At 40.2% G+C, this 23,566-nt stretch overlaps 1 protein-coding gene across 7 annotated transcripts in view; it reads right to left on the reverse strand.

Moving 5' to 3' along the window:
* Positions 1-23,566, reverse strand: part of gpc5c (glypican 5c) — a 122,030-nt gene that overhangs the window by 61,372 nt on the left and 37,092 nt on the right. For 6 of the 7 annotated variants that reach the window (XM_042427442.1, XM_042427441.1, XM_042427438.1 and 3 more), the window contains 3 exons: positions 7,242-7,405; positions 6,029-6,085; positions 5,195-5,317 (listed from right to left, as the gene is read on the reverse strand). In XM_042427442.1, coding sequence (XP_042283376.1) covers positions 5,195-5,317; positions 6,029-6,085; positions 7,242-7,405 — 344 coding nt within the window. The remainder of the gene's footprint in view (positions 1-5,194; positions 5,318-6,028; positions 6,086-7,241; positions 7,406-23,566) is intronic. The other variant, XM_042427440.1, reaches the window with a different exon arrangement.

Here is a 23,566-nt window from a genome sequence, read left to right on the forward strand (position 1 = left end):
GTTCACATCACTTAATCAAGTCATTATGAGAGCAGAGCAAGACTGAATGTGGTGAGGCCGCCAGGCGCCTGCAAAGCCTCATACAATCTACCCTCTTGTGGGTAGACCCACAATCTTGTCAATCCAAATGTTTACTGTTTGCTTTCATGCTTGTTGTAGTTTACATTTAGTAGTGGAACAGATCACTGCATAAGCTGTATCTAAAATAAGTCTAATTTCAGCAATTTGTGTTTATTTACATTAAATGCACAAGGCATCTCAGTTGTAACTGGTTCATGTGCTGTCATTTTAAACCCTTTCCAGGTTGCAATTTGTTTTAACTATAGCCTTTGCTCCACCTGGCTGTCCCACTTGTGATCCCTTTATGCACCTGATTTGTTGCTTCACATTAGCAAAAGTTAATGACATCAGAGATGGTTCCACCTAGCTTGCCACATTCTGTCTTTATTCTAGTTACCACTCTACTAACTAACCCACATGGAAACCAATAACTTTTTAATCCATTTAGCTGTACCAAGAGAGAGCTCCACTTTAAGTCTCCTGACACTGATGCCAGCATCCGTCCACCACATTCCCCTCCACCACCTCAAGAATCACTTTAGAATCGGAGGGGTGATAATGACTGATTATGGACACCAGGGACCAGATGCATTAAACTCTATGTAGATTCATGACTAAAATTGTGTGTACGCACAAAGCCAGAAATATGCATATGTGCTCTTTTCATCAGATTTATAAAGCCATGCCTGCACACAGTTCTGTTTTTATAAATCTCAGGCATTGTGGAACTGGGCACATGTGCACAAGCCCCATTTCCATTCCCACAATTAGCCATTAATGGATGAAGACATGCCCTTAACTAGGCGTTTTCATATTGATTCACTGCCTGCTCCACCAGTCTGTACACCTGTCAATGAAACAAACGGGAAAGAAAAAACAAGTTTTACTGATTGTGTTGCATCGACAAGGTTCTCCAACAGCACCAGAACAGCAGTCATTACCTCGCTACCATTGCACATGGCTGTGCAGCTCTTTATACCTATTAATTCATCAAATGGACCTGCAAACCATTAGTTAGGAGAGCTCACATCTAAACTGGCTTTACAAGGTGTGCTACAACTAAGGATGAAATAAAAAGAATATTAACAGCTCAATAAACTGTTAAATCCTATGTCAATTCCTTATATTTGAAAACTTTTTGTTTTGAATTGAAAATGAAGTTTCACGAAAGTTCATTTAGGAAGACTATCTTTTGCATGCTCAGCTATGTAGTATTATTTCTCAAACCATCCGTCATTCCCATCCCTCACACATGCTCACTTATAATTTCCTAGCTGTCATTCCCCCAGGCGTCAGTTAAGATGTCAACTGTTCACATCAGCTGGTCACATCTAACCAATAGCACGGTGACACATCTTCATTGTCAGCCTATCATATCGCAGCTGTCTTTTTAAATATGCTTTCTCCCTCTCTGCATTAGTGCTTTCATGGTGCCGTTTTGCACTCCCCACCACCTCCCCATCACTGCCCAGTCTTCGCAGATTCATTAGTTCATCACTTCATCAACCTCATCAGCCTTATCAGTCTCAGCAGAAGTGATCAGCCACCACCACCATTGTCTGGACTCTATGAGGGGGATTTATCTTGCTGCTGCTCAGGACTCATGTCCTTCGATTCAAAATCTCCCTGTAGAGTCTAAGGAGCCAAATACTTTTGACAATACTTAATCATCAATATCATCTGTAATAAACAATTCCTTTTTCTTCATTCACTTGTCTCTCCTGATTGAAATATTATTTCCCCTTAATATTCCATGCATACTTATTGGGCACTTTTTTTTAATTCTTAGACAAATTATTTTGGTTCTGGTTATGACTGGGAGAATTTTAACAATAAGTAGTTGTAAAATGAAACCCTGTTTTCAGTTAAGGCTAATCAAAGTCTTTATGATGCCATAATTGTGACTATAGCCTGCAGCATTGTTTCATAACCTACATGATTTATAAGTATGTGTCAAAGGTTTCCCAAAAAGGGCAAGAAAAAAAAAAAATAGAGGTAATTAACATAATTAAAGTGAAGAGAGATGGCAGTGAATTATTTCAGGTTGTGATGCGACAACTACAATAGATATACAGTAACTGGCTAATCTAAATAAAGAATGTAGTAATTTTGGTTGATCTTATCCTTCCGGAAAAGATGGTGCAAAGTATTCACACATGTGACGCTGTAAATGTTTGGAGATGTTTGAACACATGCCAACACGTACTTTTAGTTGTAAGTACAACTGTTTGCCCCCTGCTCCCCCTTCTGTCATCAGATGCTGAATACAGAGAGGAAGGGAATTTCAATCCCTGATGCCTTTGATGTACTTTGAAGTATTATAACATACAACTGTGTGTGTGGATGTTTGTTCTCACATGTGGATGTGTGTCTCCTTGCATGAGCACAGTGTGATTGTGTCTGACTGAGTAACCCCTCCAGCTGTTGAATAGCATATGGATCGCGTGTGGATTGATATGAGTGTGTGTATGTGTCCGTGTCCTTCTGCTTGTGGGGAAAACCCAACAAGCTCTCATAGCCTTTGTGTGCCCACCACAAGTCAGACTTTGACATGGAGCAGCTTAGGATATCCATTTTTGATCATATAATTGTGTCTTCTTCACTGTACGCTTTTTTTTTGGTCTCTTCTCATATTTTCTCATCTATGCCTCTTCCCTATCTGTCATTCTATCATCTCCTTTGCTGTTCTCATACAACTTTCCCAGGCATAGTGTGGGCAGTGGCAGTAGTAGTGGCAGCAATGTCCAAGTCTTTCCCATGCAGCCTCATAGGAGGGTCTTTGTTCCCCCTCCAGGCTTTGGGGGTCCCCACGGCAGGGCTGTGCCCCACTCCACTGACTCCACAATGGGTCTTTATGCTGCCAAGGCCCCCCACACCTCCATCACTCCACCATGCTTCCCTCATCAGGGGCACAGGGAGGCACAGGGGGCACCACGGCACCAATATGCCAACTTTTTCATGCCTTGTCCTCTGGCTCTCTCACTCTCTCCCTCTCTCTCTAACACATGTCAACTGAGTCAGATACAGTGGAAGGGGTTTGCTGAATAGCCTCAAGCCAATCTGGGCAGTTTATGAGTGGTGCCAAATGTCTCAGTAGGGTACTGTTTTCTTATTCAACCAAGAACACTTGACACCACAAGCAAAGACCTGGCTCTCACCAGGGAGTGTGTGATAACACACCGTTACGACCCATTAGCACTGTTGTTGAAAATCAGTGCCCTTGCTAGTAAAATTGACACTCACACACTCTCTCACAAACACACAGAGAGTAAAGAAATAAAGAACTGGTTTTAAATACAGACAGATAAGCCATATCTTGACGAGATAAGCTGGAGATTTCTTGTGTTGTAGGTGTTGAATGGTTGCCTCGCCCTCTGTATACTTTCTCGTATGTTCCTGATAATGGAGCTAGCACACACACGTACACCTACTGTAGGCCTACTTTGTGTGCTGACACATTGTCACAGGCCCTGATGAATGGGTGGACTACTCAATATGTCTCAGCCATTGGCTGATCTTATGCATTTTGTGAAGGATAGGAGAGCACTGGGCCAGAAAAAGAGGAGAGAAGAGAAGAGAAGAGAAGAGAAGACAAGAGAAGAGAAGAGAAGAGAAGAGAAGAGAAGAGAACAGAACAGAACAGAACAGAACAGAACAGAACAGAACAGAAGAATTTTGGCTTTTGACAACCACTGAGGGTAATAAAAAGGCCTTTTTGGTATCCGGGAATCCATCTGTTCATGTGCCTAATGTCTTCCCATGTACTCATGTAAAGCTTAATGTATGGCTTAATCCAGCAAAACGAACAAGAGCCAAAGAATCTGACAACCACTCTGAGTGGATCATGGGGAAAAGGCATTCACGGACCTCTGTTTTCCTCTTGGCAGTGCCAAGAGCTGAGGTTACCATGGTAATGGAAGTTTAGGGCCACCGCAGAAGAAGGAGAACATAACCTTGTCATAATTGTGGACTGAGTTTCTGAAGTGTTTGAGAAACAGATCCAGCGGGAATCAGTTACAGACTCGCATTGGCTCAGTAATCTGCATCAATTCTCTGTTCTTCTCATGCTGACTGAAAATGCACATAACCACCCGCGCACACACACACACACACACACACACACACACACACACACACACACACACACACACAGAGCAAGTACTTCAGTCTCTGCGAGATGCACCAAAAACCATAAGTAGGAAAAGGGTCCCAGGGCCACACCTATAAATCAGCACAAAATAAATACCTCATAATTATAAGAAAGGAACAGAACAGAGTAGGAAGAAAATGCACAGATAGCAGCTCATTAACTGATTTAGTACAAAAGAAAGGAGAGCCTAGAAATGTTTTGTTCTTCCTGCATTCACTCAATATGGAGATGGATTTAATGACTTCCTTATTTCCACATTGATTAACAACAGCCAGCCACACTGACTCATATCCTGACATTATCATACACAAGCTCACAAACAAACGCACAAAATGTTTTCTCAAGTCTTAACGTATTCACAAGTCATACTTCTCAAAGCCTGGTATTATAGGTATCAAATCTCAGGTAGAACAAAAATATTAGGCTGTAGGATGCATACAAATCAGAATCTAGTGCCATTTGGAGGAAATGAGTTCTCATCTGCAAAATCCAGTACTGCCAAAAATTGTATTGAAGCAATAACTGGCCATGTCAAAGACGTGTAACAAGGTGCAGTATGTTGCCAAATCTTTTCCAAGCAGTATAAGTGAAAATACCTAGATTGATCCATGTTCACTGCTCTTATTAAAACTGAAAAGAACATTGGGTTTTTGGGTGTGTAAACTGCAGTTTTTCAACAGCAACTAAATCAAGAGAATGTTAAAGAAAGGCGTTTTTCAGTTCCAAAATAACTTTCAGCAGTGTGTGCAGCAGTTTTCCAACAAAATAAAAAGATCAGATTTGTACAGAAATCTTTGCATCAGATGTTTAGAGTAACCATAACAAAAAGGAATGGGATTGTCCAGGTGTGGGGGTGAATCTCTAACCTGTTTTTGTCAAGTCCCCCTTTACTTTTCACCATCCCTAGCTCTTTTGATGTGCCACTTCACTCTACACCCCGTTCCCTCTAACCCTCCTGCTCTGTGTCTCATCCTATTCTCTTACCTCTCCACCACGTCGTCTCCGCTCCAGCACGTGGCGTCATCTACTACATTCTCCCCCTCACACAGCATCTCTGGCAACGCTGCAAAGAAGGATTTGTAGCGCTGCAGGTACATCAGGAAGTCCCTGAGGAGAGAAAGACAAACGGGGAAGGGCGTAGAACAATTTAAATACTTACCACATATCTTTCACTAGCAGTGTTAAAAAACATACAATTTTTAAATGCATTGTTTGATTGTGGCATATGTGGCCACATTTTTGGTGTGGTTGGTGGACACAATTCTCAACATAATACTTTGGTACCATACCACCATCAACAAACACTATCTGCATTCCATTCAACAGTACATGCATATGATAAATACACAACATTGATAATGATGGTGGCTGGTTGATAAAATGGATGGCTTTTATTGTGACTACTTCACTGATTCAGCACATTTTCCTCAATTATGCTCTGTGGTAAAGTGCTTGCTTCACCAGATCTGATCTGCTAACATATGTTACCGATATAGACGTTGTTATCTTGAGCAAAACAATGGCATAATATTTTGATCGGACACACATTGTTGCCACCCATGAGGCAGAGCTGACAGTTGGGGTGATGAGAAGTTACGTGCTGAGTCAGTGTCGGGAATCACTGTTCAAGAATAACAGATGATAAGAATATGGATGATTGTGTAATTGTGTAAGACATAAAAAACGCATCAGTCACCCAAAACACAACAAAGTAAATTAAATGTCACAGGTGCCTGTCACAATATGAGCTGTCATTTCTAAATTAAGTGTGTGAGAGATTGAGGTAAATACCGGTAAGTCCCTTGGGTGCATGCTTACCTAGAGAGCGTTCTCAGACTATGTTTATTGTTCTTGGAGGGTTTCAGGGGGAACGAGCTGGGAATGATGGGAGTTGGAGTCCAGGGGAGATTGTTGCAAGCAAGGAGGATGCAGGGAAGTGAAAGGAGGGTGAGAGAAAGAAAAAAGAAACAAAATGAAGACATGACAGGAGATGTGGGGAGGAGGAAAAAGACACAGTCAGTTGACCCTGGAAGAGAGTGATTAATCATGCACATGCAGAGACTGTGACACACCAGAAATACATCAATAATCTCCCCACACCACACCAACAATTAAAACAGATACTGGGATGTAATATATACGTCAAGTCAGAACAAAAAACACACAAGAAAACATCAGCACATATGCAAACAGTTACATATTCACAGAAAACCCAAAGAAAGTTCTGCTGAATTTCTCAATTCATATTTTTTCCCATCAAAATGAAACAGAAACGTTGCTCTACTCTACTCTATCATGTTTCATATTCTTTAGCAGTGGACTATTCTCCTTTAACTGCAGTGGGTGTTGTAATGTCTCTGAAGTGGTCAGTGCTCACACGTGCTCTGGTCGGGGGTTGGCAGCAGGCAGGGAGCTGGACTGTACTGCCATGAATGGTGGTGGCAGTGCCAGGCAAGACCTGTCAACTAGGCTGGCATCAGTGCAGTGATTCATGGTTTGGGACAAGGTCAGGCAGGCAACGCTGCAAGTGTGTGTCTCTATGTGTGTGTTTGTGTGTGTGGTACTGTTAAGCTGAGGCAGGCTGGTGTTCAGAGTTAGTGGTATGGCCGTCTGGATAAACAGGAAATTGTTGGTCCGTCAAGATTAATCTTACCCGCACTCCCCCTTGCCTGGCACATCACTGCCAGCTGCTGTGGGCATGGGAGGGCTGCCTCAGAGGCTAGGTGGAGGGCACGGGCTCTAGTGCAAGGCATTTATGAGTTTATGATTTATTGTGTGTGTGTAGGGTTGGGGGGGGGGGTCTTGTGCCCAGCTAACCACATGAAGAAAGAGAAAAGTGATGGCAGCTGTGGAAAGACATTGGTCAACCCCTCAAGCTATGTCATGCAGATCTGGTCAGTTTTCATTTAATTTAAATGTACTTACTGACCATCTAGTAGTACAACTTATTGACAAGCTAAGAAATTTGCCAATTTGCCTATTTGCCAAAGGAAAAAAAAAAAAAAAGACTAGGATTTTTACTTCGTCTTACCTCCTCAAGTTGGCTAGCTGCCCCATCCACTGTTCTGGTAGAGGTTGGGAGGGAGCTGCAGATGGAAGAGGAGTAGATGAGGTCACGACAGAGGTTGTGACCTCTGGACTAGTAGGCTGCATGCCAGTAGGTTCCCCAGTAGACAGGCCACACACCTTGTCCACCTGTGGAGAACATAGAGCAAACACACACATGCACACCTGTTAAGCTAGGAAAACATATAACAACAGGGGTGGTGGAGCTACGGGGTGGCTCCTATAAACCACCAATTGACACCAGCACACTTGAAAGCATATGAACACAAATAAATCATTCAAAAGGTGACCACTTTATTCACACTGACGCCATCAGTTTAAAATGAAGAATGGCTACAGTTCAGTTGAATGACTGCAAGGTGAGGAGATGTGAAAGGAATTATGGAAGAGAAAATTCAGAGTAACGGTATGACATAGGAAAATGGTGGGTGTGAAAAGAGGTATGTGATGAAAGAAATGGGTGTGATGAGTGAGTTATTGCCAGGGGGGCTGACAGTAAATGCAGAATGTTCCACTGCCTCATGGAGGTGAATGCACACACTCACAGTTGGCAATATTGGTGAGTATCTCTAGTGGCCTATTAAAGCCAGCAGCGGAGAGGAGGAGACAGTGGGGTCATGAGAATAAAGGGGCGTGTGCTTCAAACCAAGAAGCAAAATCAATGACATCTCATTGGCTTAAAAGCCTCTGCGTAACGTTATTAAGTGGTCCTCAATTAGCCAGAGAGACAGAGTGTAATGGCTCTTGCATGCTGGACTGAATAACTCCTTATAGTGATCAATGTATGTTCACCGCTTTGCCTAGAAGGATGAGTCATTCTATCGTGTAAGAGCATTCAGCAGGACTGCGTAATATTTAGCAGCACCACTGATATAGAAATGGGAACCTTACAGTAAGAAGCAGTGGGAATTGTTCTCTTACAGTCCATTGAAGGAGTGTGGCCTCCTCATTCTTAGTAATATTTCCCTACATCCAGTAAAGCAAGGCTTTTCCCAGAATAGATGCTCTTATTGCTTCCTTTACTTGTCATTTACTTTGCTGCTTTGAATAAGGTCTGAACGATTTATTCATTTATTTTGAAGTCATAATTTGAAAGAGTGCAATTTTTTGAGTGTTTTGGAGGTACACAGCAGGGAGTTTTGACAACTAGCGCACCCCGAGCACTATCAATAAAACAATAAACAAAAGATGTCAAATTGATCAGTCTTCGTATACTAAATGCAAATCGATCTCCCTGTTAGTAAAAACATCAAAGCTATTTGCGCAAGCCACACAGCCACAGCAATTTAAAGAATTTAGGCCAGCTTTTGTGGGGCCCAGAACGATGGAATGCACAAACAAATACATAAACCTTTTAATTTTGGAAGGAACTGGCTAGCATGTGTGTTAAAATGATTGGCGGGAGGGGGGGGGTATTCACATGCTGGGAAGATTTTGGATAAGTAAGCCTGGAAGCAGCTGAAATATGTGTTAACATTTACAAAATGTGTCTTGCCAGGCTACTAAAAATATCCTTTCCCCTTCAGGGTGAGGCAGATCAGTCATCTCATGTGCCTTATAAATGGAGTTTACATTGAGGTTTCCACATAACAGCACGCTATTCCTGAGCAGTGGGATTGTCAGTGGTGCATGAATCTAAGAGATGCCTTCTAACAGCATAATTAACTACCTGAACATCTTTCATCTTCATTGCACTGTTTGCACTTCACTTTTGATTCTGCTCTTTCTCTCCTACTCCATTCTAGTCTTAAATCCTCTCTCAAGGCAGACGCTGGGCACGGGGAAGGTTGTTTTATTGCATTAACCTTAACCCCCTCTGGGCACATAAAACACGCTCACATGTGGTAGAGCGGCTCACAGCCATACATGCACATTGCCACACATGTACATGCAAACATACCACACACACATTACATTGTGGCAGTGAGAAAAGACTGAACATAGCAACTGTAGGCAATGTAGCCTACCTACACACTAAGCCAAATGCTCTTTGCATGTGCTGCATTGCTTTTGCAGACAACTACCGCTTACAGTAATTCATTTGCATACCGTCTGCACAACGTGATCCATTCAGACATTTATTAGAACATTTGTAAATTTCCAACCTGTGAAATGGATTGGCTTTTGAAACAAAGTTTGCCAAAATAGAGTATTTGAGCACAGGTAATGGCAAACGAGGATATTCTAAAATTTACAGTTTGGTTTATATTTTAACTTTTAACATTGCTTATGCATTATATACACTGGCAAGTACGCTAGTGTTTGTAGGAACAAAATAAAAGTACCCAGTAAAACACTGTTAATTCTAAGAAGTAGTCAAGCTATAAATGTCAAGGCTAATTCATTTTACCATGTAAACTTGCTTAAAGCTGTCTATAAACTAAATGTGTAAATATGTACTAAGTATTTGGCCAGAGTAGCAGATATTGTTGAAGTGAACCACATTGCCTTCATATGTATAAATTAAATTATGTGCCTAAAATGCAAAACACATATTTCAGACACATATAATCGCATGACATCATGTCCAGACTGCAGTGTTTGGGAGGTCCTTGCACATGTGGAGAGACAGTGTGTGAGTTTGTATGAAAATGGTGAAGCCTCTGTGCAAAGGAGCAGAACTAAGAGTAGTCTGTAATAATAGTTACTGCTTGTAAATTGTAATCATGGTTAACTGTAAAATAAAAAGCACCTTAAAATTTAGATTTTGGCTGAGATTGGGATAACAAACCCCAGAACAGAAATATATCCCTGTCATTCTCATGTGTGTTATTGTTATGGTCTGTAAAGATGCAATGCCTTCAATGTTGCCAAGTTTGACAGAGGAGGATAATCAATCAATCAAGGTAAGTACTGAGCTTTGGATTTCTGTTGATTGACCAATGGGCCACTGTGCATCTCCCAAAAGTCATCTTTTATTTTTGACATGAGTTTTTAGCAGATGTACGGTAAACCTGCAATTGATACCATACAACCGCAAAGCAAAGATCAGAGTTAAGTAATAATTTGTCTCCAGTGGTGAGAAATGCAGGATTACGACAGGATCTAACCCTGCCATTATGAATGTTTCAAAAGAGACAGACTAAAATTTTAAATCCTATGCCATTTCTCACCTACCTTTGTATAACACTTTGCTATTCTCTGAGACAAAAATGTAAACATCCTGGTAAAATATGAACATCAAGAGGAGGTCACTCACAGTTCTGTTTGCACTACCCCCCTATTTTTACAATCAAAGTGCATGGAGGAGGTTCAAAATGCTCTACTTTTGAAGAAGCCAGTAGAGATTGGCCAGAGGCCCACATTTCAAAACAATAACACTGACATTTATATCATTTATATGCCTAAGTAAACATACACCAGTGTAAACAGAACACAGAGTCATCTTAGCGAAAATAAACAGCATCCTCGTTTTGGATCCTCTTGAGAAATAGAGACATGCTCTCATAGGTTGGATCTTATGACTGCATAATCCTGAGGGCCAATCAGATGACAGGTTGAATAACGACAAGGGCTAGAACATGGCCATAAATCAATTATCCCCTGACCTGATGATGGCGTGAGAATGAAATCCCATTTGGGCACAGCTTGAGTTCTTGGTTTTCTGTGTGCATGTGTGTGTGACCACCTGTTTGTCCTTGTTATACCTTCACAATTTCAGCTATTTTGTGGAGCATTCCTTATATGATTGCCTGAGGACAGGGGCTGATGGGGGATGGGGGGGGGGGGCGCAGCCTGGTGGGATGCATGTTGTCCACATGGGAAGACTTTAGGGAAATACAAGGCATGTATTCTATGTACATTTGAGCTAGCCAATGAAATTTGATGTCTACTGCTGCAGGCAGTATAGATCAGTGTTTTTGCAACTATACATACATGTGTTTTATAGGTTTGGGTTTTACTGTTTTACACATCAACAGAATGGGCAACAGTCCACTCAAACAAAATACGTGTTTTGCTTCAAATTTGTACATGTGTGTATCTGTGCATTATGAGCATAACACCCTGAGGAAAGAGTATAAGAAAAGCACAGCAAGGGAATCAGCTTTAAGCTAGCCCAGCCCAGGGCCATCCCTCCTCTAGGGGAGTATTGTTTTACAGTTAGCAGTGGTGGTCTTGTCTTCCCAGTTTATTTATCAAGAGATTACCCAGTAAAGCTAAGGGAACTTTCTCAGCCCCCTCTCACCCCGAGCACACAGCACTGTGGGATGATGAGGGCTTGTTTGGTCAGTAACAAACTCCTTCTTCCACTTTTCCATAACTAAACCTTAGTATCTTATCATTATCTTATGTACTAAATGTATAATGACTATAGTATAATAATGAATAAACAAGTACTCTGGTCATCTAATGCTAATTGAGGAATAGTAATATGTTTGTCAGCTCTACCAAAGTGAACAACAGCGAGACACTTTTTAGTAAAACTCAATTCTTACCCATTGCAACAACTGTACACAGATCTCTCATCTACAGCAGGATAGCTTTTCATTCTCACAGAGGCCAAATGTGGTGAAATGAAAAAAGCAGTCACATACTGAGATTCTGTTATATTAACAATTCCTGACCTTAGCTAAAACAATATCCACTTTTCAACTAAGCTTGAGGGATTGTATTCATTTATCATAGTTACGTATCATAGGGCTGATTGGCCTAAATGGAACATTGAATTACAAATCACTGGTTCAGTGCCACTAGTTATATCATTTGAAATGAATCACTGGAGGCTTTTTGCACTGTCTCAGTGGTGTAAATTTGTGTAAGAGCAAGTGTAAGGGCAGGTAAATATGGGGATAACAAAAAAAGAGAGCCAGAGAGAGAAGTTCAAACCTGGGCTACTTTCTCACCACCACACAGCTTGCCAATCACAGCGTCAAGTGGGTGTGAATGGTGGATAGTCGCTTTACAGAAGTTATAGAAATGGTCAGATACAGCCTCCCAAATTCCAACATTACAAAGATGTGTGGGGAGGGAGATTGCGAAGTTATTCATCCATCCGACAAGCAGTTTTGACGACGCATACGCCAGCCTTGAGTGTGAATGCATGTGTGTATGTGCTGTTATGACTTTACTATGGCAAGAAGCTCAAAACTGCAAATTGTCTCAATTTTCGTTCATGTCCATTGAGAATGTTCTTGGGTCTGCTGCTTACATTCATTACCCAAACCACAGGCACTGTCATCTCAAGTTATTAGACGTCCAAAAACCATTTTTCTTCATACTCATAAAATATTCACTTACCAGCAAAAATTAGGAAATAAAGTGACATTCCTGTAAGTAACAGTGATGCATACTACTCTCAAAGATAGAAATAAAATGTACCAACAGTGTTCTCTATTTAGGTTTGGTTAAGTTTAGATACATGATGAACTGACATACAGTCACTAACCAGACAAGAAGAAGCCTCTGTTCAGTACCATGTTGGACCTACTTTGGCCATGAAATAGTGGCTTAAAAACCTTTAGCATCTCAATTTTTTAAAGCTGATTAAGTAGGCATCTTTGCTTTGTGCATGATAAACCATATGCCCTGACATGACAGCACTCTGCATCTATTAAGAGACACCGGTATGTACAGATATAACTGTAACTCTATTACCAGGCTGAAAAAAATCTAAGTGAATGAGAGGGTAAGTGGGAAACAGACAGAAACAGAAAGAGCAAACATTAGCTTTATTTGGTATTTACTTCTTGTAGTTACTAACTAAAGCAGAAAAAAGAAGAAGAAAAAATGCAATCAGTAGCCAACTAGTGCCATGAGTAGCGGAAACGTAAAGAGAACACCAGGCCAAATGCCACTGGTTCACACACTGGGGGGGCTCTCTATTCCACCGCACAGGAAGATCCTTGTTACTTTGGCAACATAGTTATTTATGATGTTTTATCCAAAGAAAACCCAAGGCCCCAATTTTATTTCAAATGACTGGTGTTTTTGCCGTGGAGTAGCATGATGATTGTGTTTAAACAACTAATAATTTCCATGCCTAATTGCAACACATGTAAAAATAGTAATGGCCTGCTAGATGTGCAGGAGGGTTTCCATTTCTGTTTTTACTGAGTTTTATTGAGCATTTTCCATCCAGTTAAAATAGAAAAATCATCAACAATTTTATACCTTGGGTTTCAGGAGCACTATACTATACAAGATGAGGATTCTCTCAGGTGTATCTGCTTTTGTCCCATCCCAGTGACCAAAAAAAGGATACAACTACCTGACTCATTGAGGATCAACAACGGGTCCTGTGTGCAACAGTTTGTCATCACATTATAGCACCATCCAAATGTAACCAAATACATATATATAGGAAAAATCCACCCAGATAAATAACTTTTTCCCTTTATTTACACATTAAGGTGACTCCTTGAATTTCGCAGGACTAGCAGTGTTGTGGTGGAGGCCTTGAGGTTAAAGAAGCAGGCTTGAGACTGGAAACTTGCCAGTTCAAACCCTGGACCATCTGGGAAATTCTGGGCGGGCATAGGGAATAAGAAAGTCTCTCTCCTCCCTCAACAACAACGTTGGGTTGTGTTTTACATTTAACACACACTGCTGTAGGCTTAAAGATGTTGAGTTTAATCAGATTTTGGCCTCAGACAGCAGTCAAACCAGGTCTAAGACAGTAGACTTTAGTTTTTCATCAATGAGACAGACAACAAGCAAGTGGTGGAGTTTACTTCCCAAAAAATCACATGGCTGGGTCTCCAAAGATAACTTTAAGTGGTTTTGGGTGGGGCGGGTATAGATTTGACAAATGCTGATTATATACAATGAGTGTTACACTGTAAAGGATGGAGATTGATGGTGTGTAAGCCCTGTTATTTGCATACATTAGAATACATATATTAACAGATACATGTCTTAAATGAAATGACATGTCTGAGGATAAAATGTTTGCTAATAAAGATTTGTAAATTATTTAATTTATAATGAATGAGTACAGATTGTGTTCTGTGATTAGACTTGGTGATTCATGGCTGATACAAACAAAAAGATAGTTGAATAAGCCTACTGTACTAAAAAGATGTTTGTCTAGCTCAGTATTTTTTCATGCAATCATGAAAGTTAAAACAATATTTCCAACCTGATCTCACAGAAATACGTGAAATGACCACAACCTCTTAACATGGCATTACGTGGTAATTGCATGTAATGTGTTAAAATTATGTGCCGGTATCATGGAAATAGTGACAATGGAAAGTCAATTAGGATCCTTTGTCTTGGTAGACATGCCCAGAGCAACTGCTCCAGCCGTCCATTGACTCCAATGTTAATCCAACCACGGCATTATAAGACGCTTTGAGCATGCGTCCCATTGATGAACAGAGGGTGGGAGGACCCAGAGTCCACAGGCTTAAGTGTGGAGGCAAAGGCATGCCTGTAGATTACATAACCATAATCCAGAACCGGCTTAAAAACTGCTTCAATCACCCTCTTTCTACTACACATTGGGGAGGTGTCTATGTTTCTGTAAAAGAGGCCAACTTTTTGCCGCAGATTACCAACAAGGCTGTGCACGATATTTGAATGTAAGCTTCTCGTCTAACCAAATGCCAAGATATTTATATTCTGTTACTTTATCAATGTTATATCCATTCATAGTGGATATATGCAAGTCATTATGAGCAATATTTCTGTCTCTAGAGAACACCATGAATTTTGCTTTGTTTGTATTAAGAACTAGTCTGAGATTAATGAGTGCATCTTGAAGGACATTAAAGGAGAGCTGCAAGTTCTTAATGGCTAATTTTACCAAGTCAGCAATACATTACAATATGGTATCATCTGCATATAAATGAACATGACAACCATCAAGGGAAGAGACAATATTATTGATATAAACCGAAAATAGCACAGGGCCTAAAACTGATCCATGAGGGACACGTTTTACAATCGTTAAGAATTCAGACACAGTATTTCCCATTTTTACATGCTGTGATCTGCCAGATAAATAGCTGTAAAATCACTTACATGTATGTCTAGGCATCTTTGCAGCCTTGTTTCTTCCCTCAATGATAATAAGTGTGATCATAATACCTTATACACTGATATTAATGTTTCTAATTTGATAGCATAGCCTATGGCATTTTGTTGGCAACTGGCCATTGTATAGGCAAAGTAGGATAATAAAGTCTATAATAATAAATCATTTATTCATACTACTTGTTTCTGTTTATTTCCACACAATTAGAATTAGAAGTACATTTGTATCTTAACTGCACATATTGTGTTCCAGATGTTTATAAAACAGGTTTGTCAGATTTGGGTAGCGGAAGGCTCAACAATACCCATGGGCCTTAGCCACCATGACTATGCAGAAGAAGTCAGTCCATAATGTGGAAACTTTTTTCACTTTTAAGGTGAAATTGTCTGTAGCATGGCATATAAACACAGAGGACACATTTCAACCTAGAAATTCTCCTATGTCACAGTTGAGCTTATCCTTTTAACCTGTAATTTGTGTATGTGTTTTTTCTTTCATTTCCTGGCAGTGGCAAAGTGTGGGATGACACCTGGTAGCCAGCACAACAATATACAGAGCCAACAACAAGCCCACAAAAAGTATACAAGCTTGAGTTTACATTTATATTTCTGTTCTGGTGGTTCACAATGGCAAAACAGTGTTTCTTCCTTAAATTTGTCACCTGTGTTGTCCCTTGTCATGTTGTCATCATGAAAGAAAATACATTTGAAAAGAAGAAAAAATGCAAAAAACAAACTGCAAAAAGTCAACAATCTATTTGACATCTATTTGACACAGATGAAGCTCTGACATTCCTTCAAACCTACCTCATTATATCAAAATGACAGTTATATCACACACAATACAATGTTTTTTAGGGAATGAAAAAAATTGTAACTAAGGCACTATAATAAATTCAGTCAAATGACAATAAAAATAACAACAAAATAGAGATTTCTAGATTAGACATTAACCACTGCCCATTGCATGATGTTGAACCAGGGCAACAAAGGATCCTAATTGACTTTGTATTGGCATTGTTTCTGTGGCACATTATGTGCCACCACCATGTAATGTGGTATTAAGAGGTTGTGGTCATTTCATGTATTTCTGTGAGATAAGGTTGATATTTCAGCTGAATAAAGCCTTCATTAGTCCCATAACTTCTTGATGAGGGGATCAATCTTACATTGAGAATAATGCCATTGTTTTCCAGCCTCATTTAACATTTTTGATGAAATCAACTGCTCATCACTAACACTCTTAACATGCTAAACTTTAAGCAGCAGGGGGTGGGAAGTGATGATAACAACTTCCCTGTGGGAATTTATAGACTCTGAGCCCAGGTAGATGTTGGGGTGGAGGTGGGGCTTATAAAATTCTATATAAACTGCAGAAGCGGCAGTAGCAGCAAGTGTCAGCATAATTTTAAGGTGAGTGGTGTGGCAGCAGGCGTGCAGGCAGGGTACTGACAGCTTAAGCGTGCCGCCATGATCAAGAATTTGCACTGGATATATGCTGCATTTGGGGGAGTATGCCATGTGAGTGTAGCAGCAGACTCAAGTTGACTGCCTGAGCTCACAAGTGAATGTCTGAAAGTGGGTAAGACTGTGAGCTTGTCCAGTTAAAAGACATCAATTTATTGATACAACTAATAATTGTAACAGCTGATAATGTTCAGCTGATGCTGTAAACAACTAAACTAATGCCATCCTTCATTCTTCTTACATGTGTGTGAAGTAAGACTTCTTTTGGTCTCGAAAGATTAAAAAAAGAATGGTGGAAAAAAGAAAAACTGCATCAAACACACACATGTGTTTCTCATAAGAACTGCAAAGAGCTGATTCATAACTAATTAATTACTCAATACAGAAGGATGCAAACATCATCATTTGATGGGTTTGGATCTGTCCTAAACATTATGTACTCTGGATATGATCATATGTTGTGACTTTAAGCCAAAATAAAAAACAGTCCTCAGCCTATTTCACTTTAAAATATTCAGTATGTATATAAACATATTATATATATATATATATATATATATATACATACACGCCTGTTAACTTTCATAAGCTAATTGTGACAGCTCTCTACATTGCCTCTCCCAGAGAGTCTTGGGTAAGTATAGCTGATTAACAATATTACTCCTCTCCCCTTGCCTTCTTTTCTCTCTCCCCGTCAGTTCCTCACTGTGATCTTTTTAAGTTTCTCTTCATTCTTTCTGAATCACTTTGTCTCCATCTTCCTCTTTAGTCTTCACGCTGCAGTCTCTGTCAATCAGTCCCCCCCCCCCCCCCCCTCCCGTCTTTTTCTCTCTCTCTTAGCCGAATGATGTCAGTGCTAATTAAAGAGAGACTGAGTCCCTCGTATATCACAGAGAAAAGTCCTTGAGATTCCAATCAGTAAAGAGAACGCTGAGTTTCTGTCTCCACATTGATTAAATCATTCACAGATGATCTAAAAATGAGAGGCTCTTGGTTTTTCCTTGTAAATATGGGTGTTACTTTGGAGTTTGTTGACAACATTTGTCCATCTTTGTAAACAAATTAATGAGAATTATAGACACAAAATGTGGCAAGATATCTCAGAGGATTCAAGTGGTGTTATACCGCGTAGATGGAGGAAAAGGGGGCAGAAGAAGGAGACAGAATAAGGTCAAGTGAGTTCATCATGTCTGTGTCTGTGATATGGTGGAACATACGTGCGCAAGCAAAGAAAATAAGCTTGTGGATAGAAACATGCCCATTTGAAGCCTTCCAATGAACCAGCAATACCACTGAAATCCTAACACAGATGCAGTACAGTAGGCATATGTGTTAACTTCACAGTAGCAGCTGCATGGTATTATCATGCCAGCTAGCTCAAGAGTAAGTTAAAACTTTGCACTTGCCAGCTCCGTTATAGAGATTCGGGGAAACGAGGACTTGCACAAAATGACGTATATCAAGGCAAGCTTCCTACAGCTTTCCAAATAAAACATGATTGCTACATGAATCATTTCAAACACTTTTCTCTGAGTCAGATGAAAAGTGAATCTAGCTGCCTGGAACGGCCAATATGGTTAACTGCATAGGAACTTAGATCCAGGGCAACTTGCCAGCTGACCTAACCACCCTACATATTAATCCGCGCACACTGGTTTGTTTACATGTGTGAGGCTGACTTTCACTGCGGTTATTCTGTCTTCTAAGGAAAACTCAAAATGCTAAGTGCAATGACTGTGTATCCCATAAAGTTATTTCACTTTGATGGTCGACCAAGCGGAAAATTTCTCTCTAATGAAATAGTCAAAAAAGACCTGATCAGCAATCCTAGAAAAGTGTTATTATGAAAAAGTTCACAGTGAACAGCTACTGTATAGACTGTAATAGACAGGGTGGAGATATAAACTCCAAAAGGACTTAAGACTGCGATTCGTACAGCAACAGATTGTGACCAGTGTAGAAAATACTTATGGTTATGAGGATTGTTGTTGAAATGTATCAGTCACCATTAACGACAACATCAACATATTTGTCCTCCTGTCAACTGTCCTTCTTTTTCTTGTCATCACCCTCCTGTCATTTCATATTCTGTGTGAAACGGTCCATCTGAGTAGCAGACCTCAGGCTCTGGGGGAAAGACCCACATTATTTAGTCTCCCTTCTGTGAACATTGTACTCTTATAATCAAGTACATATCTGAGAAATTACATTATTTCTGAAATTATATGATTCCACCAATCCAAGTCATGGGTCACAGAGAAAAATAATATACTATGGACCACTACTTTATGTTCAGATCCAAATAAAATGGCCCAGCAATCAATCATATGGTGACTGCTCACTGTTACAACTGCATTTCCATACAGAGGAGGAGAAATGCAGGGATTTTTTGTGGTGTTGAGGGCTGCTGCATATCATCAGCATATTAAAGCAAGGCAAACACTAAAAGAGGGAAAAGAAGAGTAGAGGAAAAGATGTTCGAGACTGGCTGAGGGGAGAGGCTGCACCCACCATCATTAGCTTAATGGACTGCTGAGTAAGTCAGTCAGTAAGCTTGAGGGTTAGACGCAGTGCCAAAAGCGCACACAACTTAGAAAGATGGGTTAAGCGTATAGATTGGCCATGAAAACATTTTGCGTCAGCTACCATTCTGCAAACTGTCTCAAATATTAGATACAGGAACCATTTATAAAGGCCTCAGCTACAGAGTGTATCTCAAAAAGTAAAAAAAAAAAACAGGCTTTTTTAGTGCTTACATGCACACAGTTATTATTTTATTTCTATTTTGTTGTTTATTATTAAATTAACTTCATTATGTTAAGAATAATAAATAGGTTGCATAATTATTTTCCTTAACCAGCCCAGTAAATCTCTGCATGCATAAATACTTGAATTAGTAAACGACAGTGGAGGCTGGTCCATAGAGGCAGAGGAGGTTGATCCTCCTCTATTTTTTGAGAGGCAAAAAGGAGATCAAAATATAAAAAAAGATATTTGGTCGAAATAAACCATTACCAAATCTCAGTATTTATAAAGTGTTTTTTCTCTCTTCTTTGGAAAAAATCCATTACTGAAATTCTGTTTAAAGTGCTTCAACAGCGACACCTGCAGGGCAAGAGGAGAAAGGGCAGTGTGTGAAGTGGTGTTGGGGGCAATTGGTGGAGGTGGAGTGGGGGACAGAGGAGGACAGGTGCCTGCTGACCTCCGCAGGGCGGGATCTCTTACATTGGACTTAATTTATTTCATTTTTTTTCATGCTAATCTGTGATTGGCCATGACACATAAAATGACGCTCCAAGGGAGGACGTCCTCCCATTCCAATCAACAACCAGAATGCAATATTGACATTGAGTTGGTCCAATGATAGTTTCCAGAATTCATCTTCAGTTCTCCCCACTGTAAGGCAGAGTAGCAGCAGTAGATAGCTCCTTGTGTTAGCCAATGCAACAGCTGGCTTGTTGTAGCAGCCTGAAGGACTCTTTATACATCCATGGAAGGAATGTTAAGGACTGTTGTTAAGTTAACGGGAGAAATTATCTGGATTGTGCGGTGCAGCAGCAGCAGGACGCTGCCGGGGAGGCTGGAGAGAGACGCAACCAGAGAAACATTCAGGAGAGTTAGCTTGTTTGTCATTGTTGCTATTGATATCAGACTGGTTAAGCAGCAGCCACAAAGTTCTGTTAACTAACATACAAGATGACCAACAGCCACAAATGGACATTATGACATGAATACTTCATCTCTATAAAAGAAAGAAGAAGACATCCGATAACGTGAGTCAGATACAGCTTCTCTCTCTGTCTCTTTGGTCGCTAAATTAATCTCTGATGGTTAAATGTCTCTGTGGCTTTTTTGTGGTTTTTATCTCCTTAACAAGAATGCAGCAGGGATCATATAATGTGTTGTAGGTTACGTTAGTTTGCTTGTTGAAGTTACAGTTAGCTGTCTGGACTCACTCATTCATTCGTTTTTAATTGAGTGGTTGTTCAGTCACCTGTTGATGTTGTATGATTAGTGTGCAGGAGGTCTGGCTGCTTGCTTCTGACAGTTTCTTTAGTTTGTTTTTAAGCTGAGTTGTATATTGAGTAATAAGCTTAAAGTAACTAAAATAACAAGTGTTAACTAGTGGTGTAACTGATCTTAGTTGATCCGTGTTCCGCACTGATCGCCCTCCACGGTTCAGCAGGCATATGAACTGCGGATTAATTGCAAAATTTAATGTCTCATTTAAGACAAAGTAAACAAACTGCTCTAAGTACAAGTCATGGGCAGATAGCGTGTCGCTAACAGGGATTTTGAAGAGCAACGATCAAACCAGCATCTAACAGGTCCGATGTGACATTTGAGTCATTTACCTGCTGTTTAATGTGCTGCAGCTGAGCAGCTAATTGGCTATCTAGCTGCTAACTGACATTAGCGGTGAATGTTTGTTATCATCAAGTGATGATGTGGACAGAGGCTGTTTCATTCACTGTTTAAAAGAGGAAGGTTTCATGCCTCATATTGCAATAACAGCATTAAATATTTTATATATTTTATTTTATTTTATTTAAACATTGGACATCTTAAATGTTGTTTTCATTTAAGACCATGGGCAAAAGTTCCTTGCTGTTTCTGGCTGTAAGTGTGTTACAGAATAAATGGAAAACAAAGTTTTATTTTGTGCCCCCCCCCCCCCCCCCCCCCCTTTACGATCCGAAACCTTGAGTTTTGTGTTCATGTCAGCTTTGTAGACTATATTTTGTATATCGTACATATAGATAAGAGTGTGTAAGTCATGTATTTGATACATGCATTAATACTTTTTGTGAACCTACACTTTTAGATCTGTGAATGTTGTAAATGAGCTTGTACTGTCCAATAACTATTAGGGATGCACAATATTGGATTTTTTGAATTGTCAATACCACTATGGATATATGTACTTTTTTTTTTCTACCTGACTGAGGAGACCATTACACATGTAATCATAAATTGTACTAACTATGATCAAGACAGACAATATATGAAGGAAGAACTGGAGCTCAGGAGCTCAGCATTAAAACTTTAATGATCCTGCTAAGTGGGAGGAGCAGTAGAGTTTTCTTTGAGTTTATTAGACAGACAGGATTAATGTGTAGGATTTAATCTCTGGTCCACACGCTGGTTTCCAACTGCCGTTATAAACCAAAAAGAGGAAGTTTCCTCAAACAGAGTGGTAGCAGCTCCTCTGTGGACTGTTTCAGCCTGACAGTCCCGGTGCTTCCTCCTCAGGCTCCACTTCACTCAGAAACAGTCCACGAAAGGAAGCACAACCAGGCGGCGGATGAGAAGGTGACAAATCAGTGATAGTCATATCGGCATAAATGTTGCCAATACTTCATTTTAAAGCCTTTATCAGCCAATATCAATGACATGCCGATATTATCGTGCATCCCTAATAACTATTAACTAAAATTTTTATTTTTTCAATGTTCATCAAATTTATACTAAGCTCCCTGTTTATGCCAAGCAACCAGTAATATTCATTGTCTTGTCTTCACAGAAAATTAAAATGTATTTAGTGGGAAATATAGAGATGTTCTATGTTTAATGTAAGATGTATGAAAATGAAGAATTGCAGAGAATGGGACAGGGGAAGTAAAATATTAGAGTGTGATAACAATAAAGTCTGTTTTCACACCAATTATGGTCTTTCATTTTATTGTGGGCTAGAGAAAAAGAAACTGTGTTTGCAATGTAAGCCACTGCAGTCTATTGAGGTGCCGCCATGGTGAATGGAAACCTTCCAGTCATCCCACTGGCCCTTATTTCCATTATCTAAAGGCCCAGGCTACTATTATCATTCCTCCATAAGACAGTAATGAGAAGCCGGGGTAAAACCAACAAGCGGATAAGGTAGACCTGCATATAAACTGTTCTAATCTGAACCACTGGTACTATTTTCTCATAAGCAAACTATAGACTTTCAGTGAGCTACTGAGTGAGTGAATGGGTGAGTGAGTGAGAGAATAAAAGAAAGTGTGAGGGAATACATGCTTCTGTGTGTTAAGATTTATCTAAAAGTCTGATCATCTTCTGCAAGTAGAAGATATAAAGTCAGCCCTCGTGGGCTTATGACCCATATCATTTTTATGGCCATGTCAATAAACAGCAGTCTATGGTCTCTCAAGCACAGCTGACTCTGGGAGAAACTCTGAATTCAACAGGGCTTCATTCACAGGGAGAAAACCTCACTAAACATTGGAGCCACCATTTGCTCTGGGGCCCAATAGTAGCAACTTTTACTGGATATTTTCCAATTTTCTCCTAATTGTGTCTACTCAACATAATCCAGCCCCAGCCTCCCCCAATATCCATAACCATAACCACTTCCCTTCGACCCACGTTCACGCTCCATCTCAATATGAGCAGGAATGTGTTAAAACAGAATCTATCCTGCTGCTGCCCCACATAACTATCAATAGCTGCCTTTCAGTCGCACGCGCCCTGCTCGTATTGTCACAGGGTGGGCCGCACATCTAGGCTCCTTACAGGACTTCTAAAAACCTGATACCTGTCCAGGGTGCGGTAATGTGTGTGTGTGTGTGTGTGTGTGTGTGTGTGTGTGTGTGTGTGTGTGTGTGTGTGTGTGTGTGTACAGTATATGTGTTGTGACCCAAGTCCTACCTTATGACGTACTGCTACATATAGTGCAGACTCTGTGTAGTCTGCAGCTCACTAAGTGAGAGAGAGCGCAACCACAAAATGGTTTGGGATAACATCCCAGTGTAAAACCACACAGTCACAATAATTCCTTTAATAACAACTCCATATAATATTCAGACCCTGCAAAAAACAGAGTTACTTCTTTGTGCTTAACTTCAC

This window comes from Thunnus maccoyii, chromosome 12 (assembly GCF_910596095.1).
Source record: "Thunnus maccoyii chromosome 12, fThuMac1.1, whole genome shotgun sequence".
Classification (NCBI taxonomy): Eukaryota; Metazoa; Chordata; class Actinopteri; order Scombriformes; family Scombridae; genus Thunnus; species Thunnus maccoyii.